This window comes from Parus major, chromosome 12 (genome assembly GCF_001522545.3).
Source record: "Parus major isolate Abel chromosome 12, Parus_major1.1, whole genome shotgun sequence".
NCBI lineage: Eukaryota > Metazoa > Chordata > Aves > Passeriformes > Paridae > Parus > Parus major.
The window spans coordinates 7760707-7781755 of NC_031781.1; the positions used below are offsets into that span (position 1 = coordinate 7760707).

General features: G+C 35.9%; 1 protein-coding gene across 13 annotated transcripts in view; it reads right to left on the minus strand.

Moving 5' to 3' along the window:
• ERC2 (ELKS/RAB6-interacting/CAST family member 2) overlaps positions 1 to 21049 on the minus strand; it is a 405409-nt gene that overhangs the window by 236582 nt on the left and 147778 nt on the right. For 5 of the 13 annotated variants that reach the window (XR_004499194.1, XR_004499197.1, XR_004499193.1 and 2 more), the window contains 4 exons: positions 18130 to 18165; positions 13026 to 13055; positions 11942 to 12135; positions 7052 to 7063 (listed from right to left, as the gene is read on the minus strand). Coding sequence is in view for 1 of the 13 variants with exons in the window: in XM_033517444.1 (XP_033373335.1) it covers positions 7052 to 7063; positions 11942 to 12135; positions 13026 to 13055; positions 18130 to 18165 (272 nt within the window). In the remaining 12 variants the exon portion in view is untranslated. The remainder of the gene's footprint in view (positions 1 to 7051; positions 7064 to 11941; positions 12136 to 13025; positions 13056 to 18129; positions 18166 to 21049) is intronic. The other 8 variants (XR_001523929.3, XR_001523922.3, XR_001523924.1 and 5 more) reach the window with 4 other exon arrangements.

Sequence of the window (21049 nt, forward strand, 5' to 3'; positions counted from 1 at the left end):
TTGTTCCTAAAGAAGAGAAAAAGCTAATATAAAGCAACATACTCTTCTAGAAGCTACCTTACTACTCATTAAATTAAGCTTATTAATTTGTTATACCTAGATTAAGCGATTGCTCTTAACTGAATTCACTTTAGATATGGTACTCCATAAAAATCAGCCTCTTACTGAATCTTTCTGACCTGGGATAATTGTTTATAATCTTTCTCAATGAACAGAATGCTCCAGAGTAATTAATTTGCACCTCAACTGGGAACTAGACTTAAAATCAGGTATCTGAATGATAGCAATGCCTACACCTCTGTTTTCCTCAGTTTTTCAAGAAAAGTGGCCTGAGAATGCCAGTGCTGGAGTCAACAGACCGCAGCAGCTCTGACTTCCCTGCTGCTGAAGAACCATCATCTAGGACTGCTGAATGTTTAGATACACTTAGTGTATCACAGGTCCAAGCAAGACAGGAAAAGACAAAACATTCCCAAACCCTTTAGCTTTATCTCTTATGACATCCAGTCCAAAGGACTTAGAGCCCATCAGTCTTCCTGAGCAAACAGCAAGATGCCCTTACCTCAAATGCATTTTTCATTCTATTTAATCTTTTAACTGAAATATCTTCAGTGCCATAGAGACCCAGACCCTGGACCAGCAGAAAGATAAACAGCAAAACAGTAGCATCACTTAGTTTCTGCTGGTATATAATGGGTATATAATGGAATATAACTGTAATGACTGCACTTTAACCACGTTTGGGGCTTTTTCTTGTTCTGAAGCTGCACACAAATTGATCTCACAGGTCTAACTATAGGACATTTAGTTCCTTTAGTTCAGCTTTTTAAGACAAATATTAAACACTAAGTTCCTGCACATCCATGCATAGCATTGAGATGTTATTTTACAGTAGGGTGTGTTGTCTAACCTCCAAAGCTTTCATCTCTGATAGCTATAGAAAATCACACTATTTCATTAAATTCCCTGCTTTAATTAGCCACCTGGGTACCTTGGCCACAAAGCTGGTAACGTCAGCCAAGAATAAGCGTTACATGTTAGTACAGCCTTTATTTCACAAAGGGTTTTTTTCCCCACAAAGCATCCAAAAAATGCAGACATGCAAAATACTCCCATGAGCAAAATATGTAACATTTTCTACAGGAATATGTCCCTGGAATAATTTTAATCACTTTAAACAGCATTGCAATGGGACCAGCTGTCTGCAAGTCAATCAAATAAATTCTACAGTGTGCTAGGAAGCTGTGCTCCTCAACAATTAAAAGTTAAAAAAATCAGAGTGCAAAGAATGTTTTCAGGGAAACAAATAAAAAAATATATCAACCCCAAATCAAACTAACTAGATCTTTTTTATGAAATACAAATTAGTCAAAACAAATAATCAATATAAAATAAAAAAATCTCAAAAATGTGTTTTAAAATTCAATATAGTATATTTGTTTTAAATATAAAAACATCACCCAATGTTCTAGGTAGGCACTGGGTAGAATATTACCATCAACATTCTTTGGAATTATTATCTCTTTCTCCTTTATAAATAGTCCACACTTTTACAAAGAATTCATGTATGTGATCAATGAAACAAATCTAAACATCTTCCTAGGCACTCTGGGTCTCAGCAGTTAGTCATGCAGAAGACCTGATCCTGTAAATCCCAACCATGTGAATGTCCATTCCAAATTACAATACTTCAGTGAGATTCAGTAGAAATATTCAGAGTCTATGCAGGTGCTTCACTGCGTCATGACTAAACCAGCATAAGGGCAATGCTTCAAAATTCAGGTCTAATTTCATTGAAATCCAAAAGCTAGAATTTTATTGATATAAGCAAGTTAAGTATTGTTTCTGACATTTTCATGGAATACAAATGCATTTGCTACTACCTATCTATAAACCTGAGAAACAAAGCTGGGTTGGACTCAAAGAGACTAAAATCACAAGACATGTTAAGAGGGGTACTGACAGACACATTCCTGACACAAGCAAGGACACTGCTTATTCATTTACAGCCCAGAGATGGATTTTTCTGTAGAAAACAAATATTATCAGGATAAGAAAACCTCTACCTGTGACAGGCAGAATTTTTAATATAACAAAGAAAAATAAAATATATATATTTATATATTTTTTTTAAAATAAAATAAATTAATGCTCAGACTATGGCAAACTCCATGTCACAGTTCACCTGCTCATCAGACCTGGGAGGTACCCCTCTGTGTTCCCTCCACATCTCTTTGATAGAAAGAACTGGAAACAAAATGACTAACACAAACATGGGACAAAAAAAAATCATCCAAAGCAAGTAGTATTAAAAAAAAATTAATATATAAAAAAGTAAAAAATTAATTCATATATCCCTAATTCTCCAGTTGAATGCAAAAAGGCCATCATGCCCAGAACTAGCAGCTAAGATAAATGAATTTTAGTAAATTCAATGTTTTCATTACACTCCCATCTCCTATTACTGGTAGGTTACATAGCTATTTCAGTTTCACCCGAAGGAGCAGGCTTGTAGCCCACAGAGACCTGTAGGTCTCAAAAACACTCTTCTTCCCATCCCCTTAAACTCCCTCCCCCTTCTAAATCTCATCATTTCAACTGCCTGAAGGCTGGCTTCAAGTTTCATAATACTCATATTATGACAATTCTTCAGTGAGACAATTACTTTGCCTCCAAATGCAGCACAAGAAAATGTTATTGTCCTGGGACAACTGAGAGCTCTGCCTGGTAGAAATAAAGCAAGTGTCACAGAAGTCACTGAAACATTTCTCACCTCAAAGGCAACAATGTGGGAGGAAGGGCTTTACCTAACACACACTCCGGGAAGTTTTCCAAAATCTTTATTTAAGAACTGTTTAGTCTGACACAGTTCCCTCCAAAGCCCTGGAGAGATTCTAGAAATATCCACGTGAGGATAATGCATGAATGAAAGAGAAGTACTAAAATCCTGTTCCAAACTATGGTTCATGTCACTTTGTTTCAACGCAGACCAGCACTGCAACCACGGAAACTCCGACCCAGCGCACTGCACTGCTGCCTTCCTCAGCACATTCCTGCTGGATGACACTTTACATGAACATGTGTGAAATTCATACCAGAAGACTCATCTGTCACACATCTTTCTCATACACCCAGGATTGCTGTGCATTTTCTTCTGATGTACTTCTTTAAAAAAAAAGAAAAAAGAAAAAGCACTGCTGATGACAGCACACTAGATGAGAAGGATATTTGATCTGATTTAATATGGCAATTGCTTGCTCAGCTATTATTTTAATTGAGACCATTAGCAATAACTGTAACCAGTTACTGGAAATAATTTGTTGCCTGAAATTTGCAACCAAGAAGTTGCAGCCCTGCTACTGGTCCATCAAGTCCTTCCCAGCTGTAGTCCAGAAAAGTTTCTTCTTTAAAATACCAAACTAACAAAGCATCTCTGCACAAACAAACAAAAAAAACAGAAAAAAAAGCTCCACCACCTCCTGACTTCCAGTTTTTCTCTGCATCCACTGCTCCACAGCATGTCCAGCCCAGCCTGACAGCAATCAGGATCACATCTCCTCTGCAGCACTCCACATTTCATTGCAATTTCCTTCTGGATCAAATCTTTTGACTGCAACTCCTGGCTCACCCTAGAAGTTCTCAGGATCAATCCAGCCATTACCATCCAACACATAAATCAAGCTTTCCATACTTTTGCAGTAACTTCTTCAGACCTCCAAATAAATCAGGTACACTTTGTATGACTCTTGTTTAGACATACAAGCTTCCCCTTATTATAAATTCAGATCAGAGCACCACCACATTGCCCAGGCATGTTGCCCCTGCAAACTGTGAAAGCAAACAATATGAGTGGAAGGAGTGGTTCCACCAACAACCCAATTCCTAAATTTAGTCTGTCCCCTGTCTCCTTTCAGTCACAGCTTTTGGAGGGCAAGCTGTGCTATCTCACAATGATTCTTCACTCACACTCCCCTCCACCATGCACAGGGAATCCTGACAGCATTGAGCCCAGGCAGTCACCAAGCTCCCCAGGGAGCTCTGGGGGTATTTCATGCACAGGTTCAAGAGGTAAAGAAAACTGCCCTCCAGATCTTGCCCCTGAGGAAAACTCGTGGAGGCAGCAGGTCTGGAGAAGCATAAGAAATATTGATTTCTTGAACCAGTAATCATGAAAGGGAAGAGTAACAGCTCCTTCTGTTCTCTCTTCCCCTACACAGAGTTGTGGTGTCACATCCAACCAAATCCAAAGTTGATATTTTTCCTTCAGCGAGGCAGAGCTCTTTCCTCCTCATATCACTTCATTCTGCATTCTTACTTTACAGAGTATTTACCCTCCAAATCAAATATCAAAAAAAGCAGATCACTGAGAAATTACAAAATAATCTTCCTTATTTAAATAATTCCTTTCTATTTTAACCTTTGTGTGGCTTTCAGCAAACTGAAAGGGAAAGTACAGAACAATGCTGACAAGTTCAGTAGTGAGTGGGATGAAATTGAACAAGAGTGCATCTTGTCCCAGAGCTCTGTTTGTATCTTTTTATTGTTCACTGCTTATTTTGTAATATAATATTTTCCTTTTTTTCCCCTTTAAAGAAGACTACCAAAGAAATAAACTTTCTACTTGATTATTTCTTTAAAAATTAAATTTACAAAAGTTTAAAAACACAAATAGAATCAGATAAATTGAAATAATCTCATCTCAAAATGTCATCTCTTTCAAATTGTTTAAATGCTAAAGCATTGGTTTTGCATATGTAGCAAACAGACTAAAAGAGAATGACATGTCAGCAATCTGCCTGTTATCCAACATGACAACTATGTTTCTCACTCAGAATAACCAGTCTCTCAGAAGAGTAATGTATATCACGGATTCTCTCAGTTTTCAGTAGTACCCTATCTCAATTTCTCCAGGGAAATTATCTTTGAACAACATATCACTCTGCCCTTGGAACCATCAAACTGACATTTGACAAAACTGTGGACGGCTTGGAGGTTAAATTTAAAACTCCACTGAACCTTCCCTTGCACATCTCACTGCGCTCTGGCCTCCCACAGAAACAATTTGGAAGGCCAACATCAGAACTGGTGGGAAACTTTCTAGCACTGGTCAGTACAGTTCACATGGAAAAAAATATCCATCTCCTCCTTATCTGCAGATAGAAAAGTTTGGGGAGTATATAACATACTGTAACCTGCAGGTGTGGGGATGTCACTGTACTGATGGTTGTACTCAATATTTTTGTCTTGTACAGGCAGGTGCACATGGGGGCATTATGCCAATGTATTGGATTATTTTGTTTGTCATCAGTACCAATAGCCTACCACGTCATGAAACAGAGGCAGCATTTTTCTAACCATGAAAACCTTATAGGAGTATGGATGGCTAAAATGACAGCGAAGACCATACTGACCAGAAGAAATTATGGAAATTAATCTATCTGTTTCTTAAATTAAGCTTTGACCTTAATGAAGATTCAAGCTGAGAAAACTTAACACTCCACTGAATTCCCACAATAAATTCTAATCGTACTCTACAGCTTATCTGGGACTCTAGGGATGGAAGCTGGCAGAGTAATGAGGACAGTTTGCTTCAACAAGGTCAGTTGGTTTTTTAGGTCAATAAAACATAACAGAAATTGCACCTCCAACTGCTGAACAAATGTTTCTGCATACCAATCATTGAATTCCAGGGAAATCAACCATAATGTCAACCACATAGCATAATAATACCTTTCTTTAGGGTCTCTTGAGCTAGAGAGATTTTCAATCAATGATGAGTATGCTCTGATAGAAATGCAAAGTGGTTACATTCAGACAATAATTTCATCATGGCCAATTCCATAATAAATACATTTAATTAACTTCTGGAAGAAAGAGATTCTGAAAACAAATTCTTGAAGTATTTTCACAATCTGCATGTAATAACTACCACTTCAAGCACATAAAAAAGGGCTTGAAGTGGATAGACAGTAAATTTAGAGTTCATCTAAGTCTTTACTTCAATCAATAAGCCTCAAATTTCAGAAACAAACCTTTCCAGCTGGAAAGTAACTTGTGATTGTGACATGTACTAAAGTACATTAGGGGGAAAAACAGTCTTGTCAATCTTTTTGCAATGAGCCATCTTTTGCTGTGCAGTTTGAAGACATCCCTGTCAGAGACTTCTGACATGTCTGAACTGTGAAACATGAATTGTGCTTGGTTTTGAGGCTCAGACCAAAACTCTCCCAAGAGAAAACATCAAAAAGATGTTTTAAGACTTTGCTAACTTACAATTTACAGCCACCCATAAGCATGAGAAAGAAAATTAACATCAAGGGCTACTAAGAGAAAAAAATGTCAACTAGATCAATTTTTACTTCCAAGAAGCAACACAAGACATGTTATACTTGAAAAGTTTACTCAGAAACAGTGTGCCAACAGCTAAACTAATCTACAACCTGGAAGAATTTAAAACACAAGCCTGACTAGATGAGGTTACATACAAACACAGCATAAAAACACATACAGATAACTCCTTTAAACTTATGTGCTTGTCCAGAATCTGGGCAGCAAAACCAGCTAAAAGTCTCTGAACCACTGCAACTCTTCATATTCTGTAAGCAGTAAAAGGGGCAATGGCAAAGTATTAAGAATAAGTCTCTGATCTTAGGTATAAATCTCTCTGCATACAATTGTCACTGTTCATTACCTGCTGGGTTTGGTTGTCTACAAAAAAATTATTCCCAATGTTGAACTCTCAAAACAAAGACAACTTAAGCAAAACCAAAAGAAAAAAAAATCTTCACACAAAACAACATATGAATTGAATATGTTGTTAATAAGCATTTTTTTTTCTTATAGGCATTTAAGAAAAAAGATTCATTTACTGGAAAGTTTCTGGTCTAGAAATGAAATGACCAAAAACTTCACAATAGGGACAAGTAGAATAAAAACAACAAAACACAAACAGAAGTTAATAATGTAGAATCAAAACAACTAAATAAATGAAGCATCAATGAAAACCTTCATTGTGGAAGGAGCATTAAGTAGGAGAGCAGAAAATACTGACCTGGAAGTCAAGCTGGTTGGAGTAGGGATGAAAGCAGCAGTTTGGAGGAAAACAGATAAGGAGGAAGACAGCAAAAGAGAATAAAGGTAGGAACACATTAGTTCTTTAAAAATATAACAAGCAGATGTTATATTAGCAGATTATTAGGAAAAAAAAAAAGAAAAAAAGAAAAAAAATAAAGGGAAGGGAAGGGAAAGCAAGAACTAAAATGAAATTTCTGCAGAGCTATATCCTTCCTGTGGTACTGAAGAAAACAAACTTTAAATCAAAAGGGCATCTTGTCATTGGTGGACAGTGGAAAGACATCCATATTTATAACCATTGAATTCCAAATTCACATAAACACCAAATAGAACAAATAAATTGCATGAATATTGGCAGCATTTGCTGCCACACAAACATCTCATTATATGCCACAAAGTCTTTCATTTGAACTATCATAGGCTGGTGACCCTCATTCATTAGGTCTTCCAATGGAAGTTAAAGCAGCTAAACAATTTGGCAACTTGTTCAAAGGTATTTAGAAGTTCACAAAGCACTGTAGCTAATAATCAAAGATGAAGATTTGACACCCCACACAACCCAGGAAATGCAGCCCCTTCCAATGCTGACAGAAAATTTTTAATTCAGTATGAAGAAGAGAATTAACACTTCAGCACTGAAAATACTCTGCTTTTTGATAACTTTGCTTGTTTAAAAAATACCTAACACACCCTTCTCAAATAAGGAAGGCCAAAACAATCCCCACCCAGCTAGACTAGTCCTGAAATCTGTCCCTGACACACAGTACCTCGTGCATTTAGGAAAAGGAGCATATTTAACAGCCAAAAAAGTACTTTTATTTAAAATGCAGTTATTCCACATGCTGACGTTTTGTCTCTTGTGCCATGACCTGTCACTGCTGTGTGGACTTACCTTCATGAGAATTCAAATCCAAATCAATTCAGAATGGGTTAATTGTAGTCTGAATACCCCAAAAGCTTGAGTACACATCTATAGTGTTACACACCCCCTGCATATGAGAAGTCAGTACCAAAAAAACCCAAAACTTCTTGGTTAAGAACAAACAGGATTGTCCCATAGCTAATATAATATTTTTAAATGGACTTTTATATAGTTGCCATCCTTGCTGAGAAGCTACACTCAGCCAAACATGACCAACCAGCTCACATATCACTGGAGAAAAGTAGATTCAAGATTTTGCAATCTTCACTATGTTGGCATTACTTCCTTTCTCTTTTCAATCTAAATTTACCAATAGATAATTTATACTGTATTATGTGCCAGTGCTCTTTTACTGAAATCACTCTTCTTTCCCAACAGTGCTTATCCCTTCCCACATATATACAGAACAAGCACCTCTACCCAGCTTTGTTTGGCCAGAGAAATAAACCACTGTTCCTTAAACTCCTCCTGTGTCATGAGCACTTCATTCCTCCTTACCAGCCTTCTCTGCACCTGTTTCCAGTTTTGATTCAACTTCCTGGCATATGACTGATGAGCAGTACACAGCAGTGCTCCACACAGAGCCTTGCCAGCACCTGATGACATTAATACCTTCCTATCCTTACTGCAGGTATTTATTCTGACATATCAGGATTCACTCCTCATTCTTTACATCTCTGCTTCATTATTCAGATGGTTCATAATGACACAGCCATAAGCAAATTCACCCAATCTTTCTTTTCCTGAACTGTAGTCAAAGATATTCTTAGTTTATATCAGGCAGCCTTACTGGTCCTAACTTCACAAACTCGTATTTTATGCCATTGTATTTCACTTCATTTTGTGATTCAAACTATCATATTTCATAAATATACTTCTCATTTTAACACCATTAATAAAACCTTTAAACAATATACTCCTTCAATCCTGACAGTTCTTTTTCAGCTTCAGCTCCCTCTCCTTGGTGAGGCTCTTTGCATTAAAACTTGAGATGATCACTGTCTTATCCAGTTTCATTTACATTATTAAAAAAACCCACAGAAATAAAAACAAAAAAAAAAAACCAAACCACATTTCCTTCAGCAAGAAAACCAGAGAAAAACAGCAAGCTAAGTTTAACTAAAGCACATTATGCATTAAATGTAACATCTTGCATTTAAACTTTTTTTTAATTATAAACAGATAAATTGTGAAAATTGTAATAAAAGTTATCAAATAGCTTTAGCATAGAAGAAGGAGGTGGTTCTCCTGTGTAGTAATAAGTAACTGTAAAGTTCAAAGTTAATATAGAGAGAGACATTTAAGGAACAGATTAATGTGATTTTATAGGAGCAATAATATTAATCTGAAGTGATGACGCTCAGGAGTGTGATAGTTTCTGAGCCAAGAAAATAACATTAAAACCAAAAGAATTACCATTCATATGAAGAGTTCTTCATAATTATTAGTAATGTTCATCTGCCAAGTAGAACACATTTATAAATTTAACTGCCCATATCTCATAACAGATATTTCTACCCCTGAGTATTTGACACTTTGTGTGTCAATACTTTCTGATTAGTGGAATGTTAGTATTCATCATCTTGTTTTAATTTTTGTTTGAATTTGTAAATGATAACTTTATTACATCCATTTTTACTTTTCAAACTTATTTATACAAGCATACCTCATTATGTTGAAGAATTCATATGTGAACATAATAACTATTGTGAGGATACCACAGCTTGCAATAGTCTAGATTATCACTTCCTCAGAAATTTACATGATATATTTTGAAAATTTATGTTGCTGCAATTATCTTGCAATGTAAAGATGTTGGCATAGCAGTGAATGTGGGTCCCAGCAAGCTATGCATGAATAAATGCATTTTAACATCACATTCATTTTCCTACAGGGCCCTGCACATGCCCTTGCATCTGAAGTTTAAGGAAATGTCAAATAACTTGCTAAAGTTCCATAGCAAAGTTTAATCACTCCATCACATTCTATGCACAGTTCATCCTCTTCAAAATTCTGTGTTCACTCAGCAGTACCACATTATTTTCTGAAAAGTTATTTCAGGGTCAACACCCTCATAACAATAATAGATTTTGGTGTCTCAAAACTTCACTGCTAAGAATATAACAAATTTGAAAATAAAATTAATACAAAAAGAAAATTCTCTCCATTGCATCACCCATTGCAGGATTCTCAGACAATAAGAACAGATTATATTACCAGTATCTCTGGACCTCTTAGTTCCTTGAATCTTTGTAATTGTTGTTTTGTAACCAATAATTCTCAATTCATTTACTGCTCTCTATCAATTCTTTATCTCTTTTTACATAAACTGTTTAAATCAAATTAACATTTCTAGAAATTTGAGATCACAAGCTCCAGTACTTCATGATCATAGTTAAATTTTGTCATTTTAATGGTCAAACATTCAACAGGTTCTTGATTGCTGTCTAACGAAGGTCTTATCCTCTTGAACAAAAGATTCCTGTGCCTATGGTGTCACATAATAATTCACTTTTACAGTGCAAGGGGGGGATCAGTTCCTGTTTACACCTGGTGGTCACACCTGGAGTTGCTGCATTTCAAGTGTGGGTCTGTCATTGCCCCTCAGCCCCTACAGCACTGCATGGAAAAGCACTACAGCACTTTCTCATCCACACAAAGCTCCTAACTGTGGTATCTTTTCCAATGTGCTGCTTGAGGACTTTGGAGAGTGTAGGCAGAGCTCACAGGCACAGTGAACAAAGTGACCACTCTTGATTATTCACTTCCTCTGGGACCTCCTTTACAGATTAAAATAGGTGCAAACACTTGAGTATTCTAAACTCTGATGTGGTGAGAGAGACAATTGCCAATTGAAGTTGTCCTTATGTAAATAATCAGTTCTATTTTAAATAAAAATCTTCTCTCAGTTGGAATTTGAGATTCCCATTCTCATAACACTTAACCATTACTAAACTTTACCCAACATCTGCAAAAAGTAACAAGTTTTGGCAGCAGGTAGCTCTGAAGGTTGATAAGTCACCCTCAGTAAAAGGTGCTCTACACATCCTTATTTCCATGCTGGCTGTTTTCTGCCCCCCAAGGTAACTAAAACTTGTGACATGTTCCTCTTTTTAATGGTAATGCTCCCTAATGGGTGTTCTGTCTTGACTGTAACTGTAGCAGTGATCACGAAAATGAAATCACTTAAACTTCTTTTTTGGGACCATGAAACAGCTTTCTTCTGACTTGATCACAATCAAACAATTACATAAATTATTTGAAAACTCAGAATTTCTTCTTTCATTCATGCAAGAGTGTCTAATTAAAGGAAGAGAAAAAAGAAAACTGATCAATCAAATAGCAGGACACCAGATGGGAGAAGGCCCCAAGGTCTATTTAATTACAAAGGGCATGAGACAAATCCCAAAACCCTCCTCTCCCATTATGGAAAGCTTCTACAGCCTTCCCAGAAACAAGACAATCATTGCCTGGTCAAAGAAAGACTATGGGAACTCTGAGAAATAGTTACAACTACAATGAAATAATCATGAGACGGGTTAGAAATACTTACCAATACTTTTCTTACTTACAGGACCTCTGAGAGTGACTGGTGATGCTCACACTTGAAGAAACAGGTGGGGACAGGCCTGATTCACCAGTTACTAAAAGACAGGCTTGTTCCCCATCATGGTTTTCTGGGGGGTTGTTTGTGCCTGTAAATTGCACATGACTTTTCCAATATATGTTTGTTTCATGAAGAGTATTAAAAAACAGAAACTTTAAATTTTTCCAAGTCAGGCAGCAGGAAATGCAGTTCTCAAGCAGCCCTTTTTTATTCTTTTACAGAGAATAACAAATATTCTCTTTAAAAAACATACTCTGCTTTTAATGTCTCTGCTTCTGAAAAGAAGACCAAGTAAGCAAAAATGCTACTCCATGTAAGACAAATAATACAAAAATTACCTTTCTAACTCAGCAATTTTCTTATCTTTGTCATTCTTCTCATTCTCTACTTCTTTGAGTATTTCTAGAAGTCTGTCAACCTCAGCCTGAGCTTTGCCACATTCTTCTCTATAGTATGATGCCTCTTTGTCGAGCTGCTTCATTCTGTCTGCAAATTCTGGATTCATCCGTGCCTCCTCTTCAGCTTCATGAGCCTTCAGAATCAATATTTCAAAAAAGATAAGGATGACAGTAACTTAAATACCTTTAAGAGCTTTACTTCTTCAGTCTCAGAGTTCAAGTTTTCATTAAAAAGGATTATGGGTATTCCTGTCTGATGATGCTTTTCTACAGGTAATAAAATTATAAATAGATAGATAATAGATTATAAAAAGAAATTAAAATATCTACGTAGTCAAATGTTATCATCTTGAAAGGGAAGGGGATTTATTAAGGGGGTTTTTTACATATTAAAGTGACCTCATTTTAAAGTTGTGTTTTCAAATTTAGAAAAAAATCACATTGCAATTCATTAAATTCACATTAAGATCAGTGTGGTTTAAATATATAGGCAATTTCTTAACAAATCATGTTGTCTTTCCCTATATATAAACACACACACTTTGTCCATGTATAAATGTACAAACACAGATACATACATACGTATTGTATATGTCTGTATCACCAGATGTCTCAAATGCAGTTTGATAAAAAGAATTTAAAATAAATAAATAGTTTATAATGCAGAGGTGATTTTAAAAGATGAATCAATAAACTAAAAAGCTGTTTTCAGCAGACAAATTTCCCAATAATCCTTTTTATCTTATCATTAATACTTAACCTGAAACATCAGAGGAACAAGCCCGTTGGTGAAAACAGCACAAACCTGGCAAACACATGCATGGATGGGTGGCAGTTTCACAGACAAGAGAGAACGCAATGAAAACAACAACAGTGCAGAGCCCAGCCCAGCTCCCATCAAACCTAATGGCAAAAACCCAATTAACTTCAATGGGAGCATGACCTGGCACCGAGTGCTTTAAACTGTTGGCTGGAATAATCACAGACAGATGGAAACAACGATGCACTGCAATGCTTAGCCTACCCCTTGCTTCCCATTATTCCTAATTGGCATCTTGAAAGAGCAGGCAAGGAAAAAACAAGTCGTTTAAGGCAGTGCACATTAAACATAGAAAATTCAGGTAACAAACAGGATTTTTACAGAAGTTCATGATATTCAGAACTGGAGGTCCTCCAACCATCTTAGTATGCAGAGAAGACGTAGACTTACTTATCCTTCTTAATTTCAGGGAATGGACAATGCAAGCAAGCAATGAAAGAAATGCAGATCAAAATGAAGCATGCATGTTTGGGAAAGGATCAATATAAACTACAGATACTAGAAGGTCCATACTCTTTGCAATGGTTAAAATTTTCTGTATAAATAAAGAACAAGTCTGAGTTTACTATAAATACAACAAAAAAATTGAAATTAGTAGGGAAGAAACTTAGGGGGTTTGCATGTAACATATCATTTAAGCATGAGGATAATAAGGAAAACATAGTAGATTTGACATGTTATTTATCCTACTTTGAGGTTTTTATTCAGAAAAAGTATTTCATCACAAAAAAAAAGCCAAGGGAATGACACGAGGAGCCTAAAAACCCTGCTGACGTTGGTCTTCAGAATTTCTGTTTTGATACATGCTCCAGTCCTGAATTCCATGCAGATGCAGGACTTTTTAAACCCAGAACTTGTTTCAAGGTAACATTTAAGGAGTATCTTGATTTTGTATCTTAAGTATCATAGGTTTGAGTGAGACGCCAGCAACAGATTCCTTTTCATGTTCACAATCTTCCTTCATAATAAAATTGGATTTCTTTTATACCCATTGTTAATTGTATCAAGAAATTTACTTTCAACTGAAAGTAAACAATTGACTGAAGGCCAATTATCTGAGAAAACACTTTGATTGTCCACCAGAGCTATTACAATATACACTTTTCTATCATTATCTAATTTTGCAAGGAATAAATTAATTCCATAAGTAAATTCACTCTAGAAAAAGAAATACAATTCCCATCTTCAATATACTAAGAAACTCACACGAAAAGCATATTGTTCCCTATTCATCAGATGTCTCCTCCTCTCCCAAGGATAAATCCAGAATTTCAGTTTCTCTCTAAAGGCTATTGCTCTTTCATGTAGCTCTCTGTCACCTTTCTGTCCCTTCCCTTTGGTACACAATTAATTACATAGCAGCCATCATTTCATAAAGAGGAAAAAGACCCACCTTCCTTCCTCTAAGCAGTCTTCACTTCAGCATAAAGTCTCAGCTTCAGCCCAAGTGGTTTTTTCCCCATGTACCTCTACCCTTTCTCATACCCCAGGGCAAGAAGCAATGCAGATGGGAGAGAGAAGCCTGTCTCTTTTTTATGTTTTATTGTCACACTGCACTTTCTACAAGGAAAATACATAACTGGGCAAGAACATGATAGCATCATCAATGCACAGGTGTCAAAATGTTCTACTACCATGGAGCATTCCTGTCACACAGCAGCTCAGAAATTACTGAGCTGAGTATTTGAGTATTAGTAAATACTCAAAAAATTATCTGCTGCATAGCTGGTAAGCAAATCATCACCTGAAATAATAGATTTTCCGTTTAGCCATTTAAATCTTTGCTCAACAGTCTGCTAAGGAATTCAACATTAAGCTGAAAAAATATTTTCAGTTCTTGTGTTTTCTGTGGTGCTCATGTTGTTCTATATTTGGGGGATGTGTTTTTGGGAAATTCTCCTGCACAAACTGGGTCACTGCATTTCCCCAACATGGAGCAGAACTTCTAAAGTATGATTAAATGTGATTAAGCATCCAACCAGTATCACATATAAATCAAGGTAAACATTCAGTTACTAACAAGGTTATTCTTGCTAAAAAGAAAAAAAAAAAGAAAAAACCAAAACCAGTATTGCATACCACCAATTTAGCTGATTGCCTGTCCTTTTCAAAGCACTTAGAGAACCTTTTTTGGATTATTGACAGGTACCAGATTTCTACAAGGGTATTGCCCAAATGAAGAAGTACTAGAAAGTCAGTTAAAAATGGAGAGCCAGAACAAAAAGTAATTTTTACAAGGAGCTCTCTGAAGGTGGTACTTTAACCTGCAATTCCCTTTAAGGGAATCCTCACATTGTAAACAAAGCTGCCAATACTGGAAAAGAGCAAACCACAATCCATCTGACATTGCCAGCACAAAGGCACAGAATTACTTATAAGGCCTCATTTTATTTTATGGCTTCAAAAGATGTACTTGGATCTAAAGTAGGCACGTTTTTGAATTTGTTGTGTACAGATCAGGGGTGATTTGTTGACAGATGGAACCTGACTTTTGAGGTCAAACAGTAGGCCCAAAGGAGTTAAAAGGCAGCTCAGTTGATACTGACCCTGCTGATGCCAGGACAGGGCAGATTTCTTTGGCTTTTTTTAGGCTGTAGACTGAATTGTTGGATCAGTTCTAGACAGAGGCTGCATGGTTATCACATGAATCAGAAAGTCTCTGCCCATTTCTGCTGTGCTCTCCTTTTTCTGTTTAATTTCTGTCCCCTGTTTACTCCCTAAGTTCTCTTTACCTCAGAAAACACATTTTCTGTTTTAATAGGTTTTATGGGTAAGAGGGACTGGTCCATGTGTATTTTTCAGCTCTCTTAAATCTGTATCTGCAAATTATAACCCTTGTGTGTGGTGATTAGGTTAATTTCAAACTAACGCGCTCACTTCATGATGCTTTTTCTCTGCAATATTATGAGGGTGATGTTGTATGTTATTTTTACAACTGAGTAAAAATAGCATATCACTCTACCATTAGAATTTCACAAGTTCTTACATTAATTATGTATCTGTTCTGATCCTTACTCCATAAGCACTGCAAATCCTTTAGAAGAAAAGTACTATTTCCTTATGTAAACCACAAATGTCCTACAGAAACATCATAACAGTGTGGCACAGACATGCAACATGAATGATTTAGGCTATTAAACTCTTACAGTGCTGTCATGCATGTATTATTCTTCATAACAGAAATGGATGGTTAGATAAGTATTTCATTTTTAAAGCTTCAGACACAAACATACACAGAAATCAAGTGGGTACTTAAATATATATTAAAAAAAAGAAAAGGAACAGCAGAATTTACATGCAAGATATTACTTTGTAAGATCCTTCAAATTTTATTACTTTCAAGAATAAATGGGAAAAAAAAGATTGCTGTCACATGAATTCTTCTTGTCTCCTTAAAACTCAGGAGGTTTTCATTTAACTTTAGGGACTGCTCTAAGTAATTTATAGTGTATTCTGCAAGTACTTTAAATTTTAATCTGACATTCCTCTGATAGAAGATCTTGGAAAATTTAGTCTTTAATATTCAGAAAAAGGTTCACCTGAACTCCAGACTCAGTACAGCATGATATTTTCATTACAGCACAAAGGCATGTAATTTCTTATAATCAATTTTGCACAAAATCTCATTGGGTATTTCATAAAGTTCACCTCTAAAGCATGAAGAAATGCATGTCAAATTGTATTTACAATTTATCCTTATGTATGTAGGAGAAGAAAGAAGGTGAGCAAGAGAAGTTTGTTTTAAAAGAATTGTCTTGTGGGTATAGTACAGTTGTTACCAAGTACCAAAGGAAAAGGATCTTGCATCCGTTGTTTTGCAACTTCCAACAGGCTGTCCTTTTGAAAATTAACCACATAAAGGCAGAAAAAACAATTAGGAAAAGGACTGACTTTGGAATACTGCACACAAACAGATTAGGAAGTAACAAATGAATTCTGTAGAGCAGTATCGCTAATATTCAGCTAATGACTGGCCAGAATTTATGAAAACCAAGCTGAAAACAGTAAAAAGACCTCAGTCTGAGAAGACACGAACAGGAGCAGTGCAAATGATGTGAATTGAAACACAGCTACCACAAAAATTACCCAAGATGATACAGAAAAAAAGGGGCTTATCATTAAAGGGACAAGCTCTTTCTCCAGCACTGTGCCAGAGGGTAGAGGTGATAACATCAGGTTTTATGCTATTGTGCTTCAATTTATGACTACATTCTAAACACAGGTAACCAATAACTTTAAAAGTAAATACAGCACATGCTGTGAGACTTTTCCCATACAAAAGTCATGACATATACATTACATAGTTAGAACTACAAAACCTAACCATAATACATTCCAAAGCTGGAATCCTGGTCCATGGACACCCATGGCAAAGCTCCCATTGACTCCAGTTGAGGCAATACCTCCTCTAAGGTGTCATATCACATTACTTAAGCTACAAACCCAGTCCTTCTAAACATTCACTACCCCAATTACGTAGTGATTCTGACCAGGATTACAATGTAAACTATAGCTTTTAAATTGCTCTTGGAGTTACATCATTTTTCTGTCCTGTGATGCTCACAGCACATGAAATGTTAACAGTCTCAGCCAGAGTTGGAAACTCCTCTCTGCAGAGCAAGTTTTTTGCTGCTTTTCTTCAAACTGAAAAAGGAGTCAAGTCAAAAGAGATATTGTGCAATTAAAGCAGGCATTGGCAAGACTATTAATGCTGAACAAGCCAAAGCAATACTGTGCTTTTGCAAAAACAACCTTTTGCATTTATCATTTTATATTTTAGTATTTTCTTCACTTAAATACAAAGTTTCCACGTTCCTAATGCATATATGCTAAATGTATACACTCTTCCATTAATAGAACTGATCTATTTTAGTCATATGGACTTTTGAAAATACTGCCAGTCATTTCCTAGATATTATTATTCATCTAATTAACTCAGTCACTGAAGGTAAACTGAATAAGTTAGGAGTTATATAAGTTTGAAGGATCGAATAAAGTACTGCACAAGGAGGAACTAAAAAGCAAAGCAAAAGGAAAACAAAATTTTGCATGCGTTTTCTAATGGAGAAGTTGAGGACCTAAAGGACGTTTGTTTTCTCAGAAACACAGTCAGTACCTATTTAATACATCTCAGATTCTTAAAATGGCCTTCAAGTCCACAAAGTTCATTTATTTGGATATAATGGATAAAGCATAGTGAGCATCAGGAGTGTTCTGCAAAGCTCCACAGAGGAAGAGCACAACACAGTAAAGGAATGGATCCTCATGCTTCCATATGTTACAGCGGGCATTTTAAAAACGAACTTACTGGATTGTACATCTGATTGAACAACTGCTCAGCTTGCTACATTGCAAAGTTGGTAGGGAGTGAAGCACAGACAGGAAAAGAAGGAAAGATCCAGGAAAACAGCATTAGCTCAACAAAACCAGTGCATTTGCACAGAAGAACTTGTCATTAAGAAAAAAAAAATAAAAAAAAAAAAAAGTAGAAATTTAAGATTCTAAACATTCCTTGGTGAAAGTGAGAGGCACTGGGGAAACATAAATGTTGACTTTGGTTCCTAAAAAAGAATAGCTGGAGTAAGAAATTTAAGGTTTGTGTTACTTTCCCTTTCTCAAGTTAAATAACCCATGAAATAAAGAGAGGTGTCCACTTTTGATGATACATTAAGTGCCGGTCTCAAGCAATGAATCACGAGAAGTGCTTTTGGCTGAGGCTGCAATTTATCACCAAAGCTTCAAAGACAGCAATAATAAAAGATTAATTAAATAGTATCATTAAATTTATTACTTTCCTCTTGTTTAATACAATACTGAATTTTCTATGCAGAATGACTTTCAAACAGTACAGCTTGGCAAATAGTGCTTTAGCAACTGCAAATATGTCAGTAAGCAAGTACATTTAAGATGCTGAAAATCAACAAAAGGAGGAAATTCGAGAGTGGATAATAAAGATTATATATACTCACATTTATATAAAACACTTTGCTACCTATTAGGGAATTCCTTCTGTTCTTTCACAAATAGCAATACAAAGTAAGTCAACAAAAATATGTCGAATTATGGGGAAAAAAGCATTCTCTGGTATTTAGAACTTTTTCTTTTAAAATTTTTTATGGATTTCAATCCATAATATTGGTCACAAAGTGTTCAATAAGCATGTCTATAATTTAAAACATTACTTTTAACACCAAAATATAGCACAGTCACATTAATAATTACTTTGTACAAATACCCTCTTCACTACTTGTGAAATGTGCCTAATTTGTAAAATCATGGGTTTAGAATCAGAAAAAAAAATAAATGCAAAAAATCCAGTTATGCAGCACTGGAAAATATTAGGATCTAATCAGATCCAATAAAATCCATCTTTATTATCAATAAATTAATCTTATTTTCTCCATAAAACAGAAATCAGGGAAAGCTGGGGAGGAGAAACTCTAAAAGTTGTTGTGGTGTTTTTTATTTACAGTTTTAGTTTGGACTTGCCTCTTGTGCACATTTTCCTTCAGACATGACACTTACCACCATTAGTGCTCATGAAAAACTGACTCCCAGCAAGCACGCACAGAGAGCTATCTTCATATTTCTTACCTTAATTTGTTAAAACGTACAAATCAACACTGAACTATGGCTGTTTTACAGCAGCATTGCAAAGCACCTCCTCTGTGATATTTTTCGAGAGGAATACTGTGTAAGCTACTTGGAATCTTTTCAAGGGGACACAGCCCCTTGGAGTGGGTTATGAGAGAGAGATGTTGACTGTGCCAGAGCCCCGCGCTCCTGCAGCGGCTGATGCTCACTCGTGAGCACACTCATGGGGCACATGGCTTCATTTATGGCCCTGTGGCTGTCCCCTCCTCCTCTGACCCACACATGTGCAACAGTGACCCAGGTTTCTGTTTCACTCACTTTCCTGAGGAGTGAGAACACGGTGCAGGTATTTTTCTGGGGACCAATTACTTTTAACGCGGGGTATTTACAGGTTTGAACATAAAGTATTTCATTAAAGAAAATGTGAATTGAAAATGACTGTTTGGAGTCTACTGTCATTAACAGTCACTGTTTCTGTTCAATTAAGCATGGCCAGAAAGAAGGTTGTAACTACATTTTATTGTGGAAATACCTGGTCTCCTACAAATGGTGGGTGAATTTCCATTGGGGCTTTATGCTGTATTTATGATATAATGAAACTATTATGTTTTCAACTTTCATTCAATAATTGTTTGTATTTATACACAAGAAACATGCTCCCTTTTTATACAAAAGACATCCCAGACACTCTCTGACTTTTATAAGTGCTTGTTTTTCCATGACTCTATGATGTGTTTATATGTACGGTCATAAACGATTGACTTAGGATTTCAAGTCTTTCAAGAGGATTTTGAGGAGGGTTTTTTAAGTGATCTGTGCTTCCAGTGTTCTTTTAACTATATGTCTTTAATGAAGAAAAAAAGATATTTCAGATTGTAATGAAGTATCTGTAGTACTGGAGTGCAAAGTAAACAAATATATATTCTAACAAACTAAAGCAAACTAAATGACTTCCAGAGAAACCTTTCCTTTGGAGATTTTAATTCTGCCATCAATAGCATTTTTAAGCTACCGAACATTTAAACTATTTGTGTTTCCATTTGTACATGTTTATTGAAAAAAGCTTCCCTTCCTTTGAACTAAAGATCAAATGCAGGCACCTAATTGCACATATTCATTCTGAACTAAGAAAGAATGCAAGCATAAGGTTTACACGCTGGTATCCTTCATACTTGGCAATACCTTCTTCACAGGTCAGGCTATTGAAACAATGCTTAATCACTGAGCAGGATACTACTCAACCTGGGTAAAAAGAGTGTCAGAATATTATGCTAACAGTGATAACATTCACAGAACAAATATTATTTACCAGAAAACAAAAAACTATATCAATATGCAAAAAAAAATAAATAATGCTTGATGTACATTTAGTCATGAATTGCAGAAGGCAAACGTAATGCCTGACCCCATCAAATACGGAATGAGAACAATGAGAGCAGACATTACTGAACAACACAGAGAAAGGTCAAAGAAACAATGGTATCAAAACACTTGCAAATCATTTAAGCAAAATCTAGTTTATTGCAGCAATTTAAGTAAAACCATGTAATAAAATACAGGGTTTGTATGTTTTCCTTTAAATGCTTGCTTCCACTTCTTGCTGGATAGAAATACTGAATTGCCTGCTGATATAA